At 31.5% G+C, this 7,184-nt stretch overlaps 1 protein-coding gene across 2 annotated transcripts; it reads left to right on the top strand.

The window, feature by feature from the left end:
* Positions 1 to 1,084: 1,084 nt before the first annotated feature.
* LOC108478007 (uncharacterized) lies at positions 1,085 to 5,486 on the top strand. 2 transcript variants are annotated; one of them, XM_017780452.2, is made up of 5 exons: positions 1,085 to 1,321; positions 3,374 to 4,363; positions 4,442 to 4,579; positions 4,664 to 4,815; positions 4,906 to 5,486. In XM_017780452.2, the coding sequence occupies exons 2-5, from the start codon at positions 3,403 to 3,405 to the stop codon at positions 5,269 to 5,271; spliced, it is 1,617 nt and encodes a 538-aa protein (XP_017635941.1). In that variant the 5' UTR covers positions 1,085 to 1,321; positions 3,374 to 3,402; the 3' UTR covers positions 5,272 to 5,486. The 2 variants fall into 2 exon arrangements, with proteins under 2 accessions (XP_017635941.1, XP_052879507.1); XM_053023547.1 differs by having other exon boundaries at positions 1,086 to 1,321; positions 3,317 to 4,363.
* Positions 5,487 to 7,184: the final 1,698 nt, after the last annotated feature.

The raw sequence follows: 7,184 nt of genomic DNA, 5'->3' as shown, positions 1-7,184 counted from the left end.
TAGAAACTTCTAGAATGCAAGTTTTTCAACTTATTCAATTTAGTCCCTAACTTCAAATTAAGCACTTTATGCATAGAATTTCTTCACGAAATTTTCACACAATCATAAAATCATATCATAGACCTCAAAATAATCATAAAATAATTATTTCTATCTCAGATTTGTGGACACAAAACCACTATTCTAATTAGGCCCTAATTCGGGATATTACAATAGACATTGTTATGTCTGAAATAGGGACAATTTTTTTAGACCATTTCCAATTAGGCTATATAGTTAATTATATGTCATTAGGTGCCAAATTATAAATAATGAAAGTTGTTGAAAGTATATGCTATAAATTGATAGTTTGAGGTCCTTAGTGAATAAATATGAAGTCCAAATTTGATTCAATTGAGAAAATTGAGAGATAAAAAGTTTTCATATATTAGGTCTTAAAGGAACTTAATTGAATAGATTGCATATCATATTTAATTAATATGCCTCTATGTTTAATAAGTGAAACTAATAAGTTTTTCTTAATCAGATTTATGGTGTGTAACTAAAGACGACATCGAGACGTCGAGGGATAAAGGAAAAATGAAGGTTGTAGACGAGTAGCCCTATTCGATTTGTGCTTTCATGATTTGATTTCAATTCATAGCCTATTAAATAATAATTTAAATAAGGTAATAATACTATTGATCTCAGAATCCCATATGTTGGCTTGATGGTCAGGATGTTTACCATCCCAAATGTGATCTAGGTTCGAGTCACGTTGTTGTTAGGGTATTGCCTTCCTAAAAAAAATGTTATTGAGTATATTTGTGATATGGTGATTTGTTAGAAATATTGTAATTGTGTATGTGGATGGATTCATGCTATAATATGAAAAATAAATATGAATGTGTTATTCAATGCTATACTTCATACAAGTTTATAACTAGTTTGAATAATAACCAAAATTAGAATTTCTGTAAAATTAAACTAGGCCCCTCGTTTTTCTGATTCAACATTACCAGACATAAGGCTTTTTTTTTTTTGAAACCCTAGTTTCATTATTTTCGTTTATTTTCTTCCATCATTTATGTCTAAAAATATCAGAAGAAAACCTAATTATATCTCACTCATAAAACTCTTTTTTTTTAAATAATTATTTTGTTAATTTTCTTCCCACGTTTTCCCCTTGTTTTAGATAACTTTGTCTTTGTTGAAAACTAGGGTTTTCTCTAAAGGTGAGTTGGCGGTTTTTTTGCGTTGAAATTAAGGTTTTCAGATAAGATTTTTACGATTTTCCTTCAAGGAAGTGTGGGTTTTTGTTGCTTCCCAAATATATAATCATGTGAGTACCCCATCTTTTATCTCTATAGCATTTTTGGATTTATTAATTTTTTTTGGGTTAAAAAGAAATTGATATCTTTATTTTATTGAGCTGGAAAATGGTTGGTTTAGTGTGTTTTATGTCTTACATTTTGTGGGAGCATTATGAAATTAAACATTTCTTTTCAACTTCTTGAATGAAGTTTTGTATAGATAAATAAATATATTATATTTTACCACTGATTGCCCCAACGGTGACTCCTGGTATTTTGTTCTGGGGGCTAATTAATTAATTAAACTGGTTTTAACCGATGTGACCCCTGGCAATTAATAAATTAAACTTATTTACATAAATTTGTGATCCAATGTTTTGTTGCTATAACATTTTAATACAATACCTTTCTTTTAATCATTAATTTTATTTTAGATTAATCATATATCAATTTATATTTATATTAAGTAAGTATAATTATTTGTGTATGTAATATTTAACATAAAATAATGTTAATATTTTGATTGAGTTGATATCACCAATTAATTTAGTCTCAATTCAGTCATATTGTTACCAAAACCCTCTTATTTTTATGAAGTAATATATATATTATTTTGAAGTCAATTTTATTTTTTTATTTATTTATAAAATTTAAAATGTTACTTGTAATATGATTGGATTCAGACTCCAAAATATTATGATATTTAACAATTCAACTTTCTAATTTAATCAAAGTCTATTATATTTTAATTTGTTATATATATTTTTATCCATGTCGCAAATGTGTCATAATTTAGTATTGATAATGATGGTAGTGTTTTGTTAAAATTTAATCAAACAAATTGTACATTTATATTGCACGTGGACCAAAATTTATCCTAAATTTTAACATTTATAATATTATTTAAACTATGATAGGATATATCACATTTATTTATTGTTGAAGAAGTTGATATATATGTTTAAGCCACGTAAACCAAGAAAAGGAAGTTAATATTATTTCAATATCTTCATTGCAGGTCGTATAAAAGAAGTTAATATTTGAAATATTAGTTTAATTTCACATTTGATATTTATAACAATTAATTAATTTAATGAGTCTATTGATAATAATTGAGGAATGAAATAAAAAGATAAATAATAATATAATTTTAATACTTTTTAATTTATAGTCTATAAAATTAAGTTATAAACAAAAATATAAAATTTATTTGTGCAAATCGATTTAATTTTATTTATTTATTGTTAAAATAATTTTATTTAATGGTAAAATTTTTCTATTAATTTATCAAAGTTGTAAATTTAACTTTATACTCTAATTTGATCAATTTTAGTTTTGTATTTTTCAATTTCTCGCTATTAATATCATCCTATGCTTAAATTATACATTTAATCATTATTTTCCAATATGATAACTTTTAATTTTATACTTTTCAAATTTCAATAATTCAATTTTGATTTGTTATATTCACTAATTAACATGTCGTGAATTTATAAGTATTATTTAAAAATAGCAAGTTGATATAGCGCTACACATATAATAATATATTTGTTATCCTTTCAAAATATATATTTATTATATAAAACTTAATAAATAATAGAATTTAACTTATGAATTTAATGGGTAACACTCAAATTTTCAAATTGAAAAAATAAAACAACAAAATCAATCAAATTATAGTATAAATACTAAATGAAGCAAACTAAAATAATTAATAACTGAGGTACTTCTTAAGGGATTCATTATTCTTGATTAAAGTTAATTTGTGGTGTTAAAAGCTTTATGTTAAGTTGATTTTTTTTTTCTCTTTATCGAAGTGTATATTGGCGGGGGATAACAAGGTTTCGAACTCTTGAGCCATTGCACCACAAGCTTGGTTGATTTTTGCTTTTATTTTTATTTTCTTTATATAATTCATGAAGCTTTGAATTTCTAAAGAGTTTAGTTGTGGGGAGGGAGCCCTTCCGGCTTATAATCATGATTTTTGTAGTTTCTAACTTCTTACTTTGGCCATGTTTTACCAGAATCTTTTCTTTTTTGATCATATAGTGAATGAGTGAGGAATATAAGTTCTGAAGCAGGTATTGAAGGGTGAGTTTGGATTGCAAAGATGTCATCAAAGCACGAAATACTTGATAATCGACCAATTGATAAATGGAAGGTTATAGAGTTGAAAGAAGAACTCAAGAGACGGAAGTTGACAACTCGAGGCTTAAAAAAGGACTTGGTAAAACGGTTAGATGAAGCTATTAGGGCAGAAAGGGAAAACAATACTGCAAATGAGGCAGATAATGGTTTTAATTATGATGAAGGGGTCGAGAAAGCAATGCCAAGTATTGTAGAGAAAGTTGAAGATGATGGTGGTAGTGGGTTGAAGTTGAAGGATGATGTTATTGATTGTGCGACTGCTTCGGGTCATGGAGTAGTTCAGACTGAAATAACACTTGCCCACACTCTGGTAACGGAGGTACCAGTGGTTGGACAAAATTTGCAGATCTCGAAACTAGAAGAAAATGTGAATTCTAACATCCAAGTGGAGAATGATGGTCCGAAGCTTGAGGTGGAGAGGGATGATCCCAAGGCTCAGCTGGGGAATGAGGTTGGCATGCGTGCCTCTTCTGCTTTGAACAATCAGGTATCTGAGATCAACACTATTTCTACTGATTCTGTGTCAGGTAATGAAAAGATTGAACTAAAGGATACCGTAATTGATGATAATGCGAAACAAAGCCTAGATGTTTTACCGATGGATGATGAACAACCACTTGAGAACAAGGCATCTGTTGATGAGAGAGATGACAAGAATGATACAACTACAAACATAAGCAGTAAAAATGACAGTGGAGAGATGTGGTACTCTGAGAAATTAAATTTAGATAGAAGTTCTGCCGATGAATCAATGGAGGAAGATTTGCTTGAAACTAAGCAAATTGATCCAAAATGTACTTCTGATGAAATAGGAGAAAATAGTGTGGAAAATGAGGAGGGAATGCCTGTTGTTGTACGAGATGGTTCATCTACAGACAGAAAGGACGTCTTTGTTGTTCCTGCTGAGAAAAGAAAGTTTTATGGTAAGTTGTAGAGCACCAAGCCATATCTCCCAACTTGTAATTTACTGATAATGATCACCATATGAGTTGTCTTTACAGATGATGAAGCTATTGGGAACATTGAGGCTACGAAAAGACATAAATGGAACTCTGATAATTTACAAGTTGTAGTGCAGCAAGCCACTAATCATACAGTGACCAACAACACTAGTGAAGATTCACCCGGAGAACGACTTGGTAAGTTGTACTCATCTTCTTATTAATTGTTTTGTTAACATCTAAAATGTTTTTTTTGTTTGTTTAATCTTTGTGATTTCCTAGTTCCACCTTCACAAAAACCTCCGAGCACTTCACTTAGAGTTGATAATTTTCTTCGGCCTTTTACCTTGAAAGCGGTGCAACAACTTTTAGGCAAAACTGGGATAATTACAAGCTTCTGGATGGACCACATTAAGACCCATTGTTATGTTACAGTAAGACTACAATGTTCTGTTTCCCCAACTCCCATCACTTTCTGCTTTGTCTTGGCATTTGTAAAATTACACACCTTTTTTTTCATGCAGTATTTATCTGTGGAAGAAGCAATAGAGACACGAAATGCCATTTATAACCTGCAATGGCCACCTAATGGGGGTCGTCTGTTGGTGGCTGAATTTGTTGATCCTCATGAAGTTGAAAATCGGGTGGAAAGTCCACCACCAACTACAACTGTCACCGACAACTGTGGTTGTACTGCTCATCAACAACAGGTTTCTGAACAGCAGCCTCTTTCACCACCTCCTCCAGAGGAACCGGATTCTCCTATGCTAACCCTTGATGACCTATTTCGAAAAACCAAAGCAACTCCTAAGATCTATTATTTGCCTCTGTCAGAAGAACAAGTTGCTGCAAAGCAAGCTACACATTACAGACACACCAAACACTGGTGATCGATCGCCCTATAGTTTATCCCCGCCAGCTTTTCCGTTCGTATGTTAAGATAATGATAAGAATGTGCTACATAATTGCATATCTCTAGTTGATAATGTTGTAGTATAATGTTTGTATTATATATCTAACAATGTCAAAGTGTTTGTATTATAATGCCTCATGTCACATTGGGAAGAGGTTACAAACTTAAATACAATATTATTGAGAGAGATAATTATGAAAGTTAAACATAAATTATAAAATGGATATAAAAATATGAAATTAATAATATTATATTATTTAGAAAACTCAAATTTGTAGAGCATAACATAGAATTAATAAATTTTAAAATTATGACGAGTCTTCTTGTTAGCAAGTTTAGGGTTTTCTTTGTTTGTTGAAAGTTGCATGTTTAGAAGGCATATCTTTTCAAAACTTAGGGTTTTTTCAAAAGGAAAAATAGTTTGATCATAGCTAGACCAATGGGAGGGGAGTTGGCAAATCTCAATATCCCCAAAGAAGAAGAAGAATCAATACAGAAGATAAAAGATTAGGACGTAGTGGAAGAAGAATTAAATTTTTGTTTGGTAGAAAGGGTATTAACGGATAGTTTAGTTCACATTCCATCAATGAGAAACTTATTAGCAGAATTATGGCATCCATTAGAATGAGTATCTATCACGAAGATTGAAGAAAAAAGAATTCTATTCCAATTTTACAATAATGTAGATCTGAAAAGGTTGTCGGACGACACTCCATGGTTCTTTAGCAGACATTGTTATTTTTCATCGTCTAACAAAGGGGGAGGATCCTATACAAGTTCCTTTGAATCATACCACATTTTGGGTACAAATCCATAATCTGCCATTGAGTCTCATGTCAGAAGGATTGGCGAGGCAGTTTGCGAATTTTATTGGGCAATTCATAGAATATTATGTTGCATTAATAGCAAAGGGAGTTAGAAAATTCATGCAAATTAAAGTTCGTCTGGATGTCCGATTACCACTAAAGAGGAAGAAGTGTATTATATATGGGAATGATATATCTATATATGTGAACTTTCAATATGAGAAACTATCTCTATTTTGTTTTCTCTATGAAAGACTAGGTATAGGGAAAGTTTTTGTCTAGTTCGTTTAACTCTAGGTTTACAAGAAGTAGTGTTTGGGTGGGACAATTTTTTAAGAGCCTTACCAAGAAGGGTGACACTAGCTGCTAGTAAGTGGCTACGTGAAGAACCTATGGATGTAGGAAAATTCAGAATGGATTGGGATGAAGATAGGAGAGGGAGGAAGCATAGATATGTCTTTTATGACCAAGGCCATGTAAAGGGAGGGGGTTGAAGGGCGATGAAAGCACAAGATACAGAAATGAGGGGTAGATAATTACAGGTTGGAGATATGGAACAGAAGGTACCTCGGTACCATTAGAGATCATGAATTCAGATTTGGAAGATAGGCCAATTGGATTAATAGATGGAAAAAAGAGGCAGAAAGTATACTAGATGAGAACTCCAACCCAATACAACAATAGCTCGTTAAAATGGAGACAAACTATGATTTATCTGTGGCCGCTAATAAAAAAGTCGACCGACCGCAATGAAAACATTAAGTTGGAATGTTCGTGGTCTGGGGCAGCCACGGGTTGTTAGACATCTCAAGCATAGACTGAATCAAATCAAACCCTAGCTTTTGTTTCTCATAGAAACAAAGGTTAGCGCAAGGAGAATGGAAAGAATAAGAAAGAAGTGTGGTTTTGGGAACATAATTGATGTAGGTGCAGAAGGATAGACAGAAGGTTTCTCTTTAGGATGGAAGGACGGGATCTCTATCGAGTTAAGAACTTTCTCCCACTCACATATAGGCGTTGAAGTAAATCAAGGGGATGTAGAGGTATTATAAAGACTTACTGGTTTCTATGGTTCTTCGTGGAG

The sequence above is a fragment of the Gossypium arboreum genome, chromosome 12, assembly GCF_025698485.1.
Source record: "Gossypium arboreum isolate Shixiya-1 chromosome 12, ASM2569848v2, whole genome shotgun sequence".
Lineage (NCBI taxonomy): Eukaryota > Viridiplantae > Streptophyta > Magnoliopsida > Malvales > Malvaceae > Gossypium > Gossypium arboreum.
Note: the sequence above shows the minus strand (reverse complement) of the source record. Positions and strands in the feature narration are given on the sequence as shown.

Coding starts and splice junctions, on each gene's coding strand:
- LOC108478007 (XM_017780452.2), top strand. CDS start 3,403: ATGTCATCAAAGCACGAAATACTTGATAATCGACCAATTGATAAATGG. Junction 4,364..4,441: donor TGAGAAAAGAAAGTTTTATG/GTAAGTTGTAGA, acceptor TTGTCTTTACAG/ATGATGAAGCTATTGGGAAC. Junction 4,816..4,905: donor AGACCCATTGTTATGTTACA/GTAAGACTACAA, acceptor TTTTTCATGCAG/TATTTATCTGTGGAAGAAGC.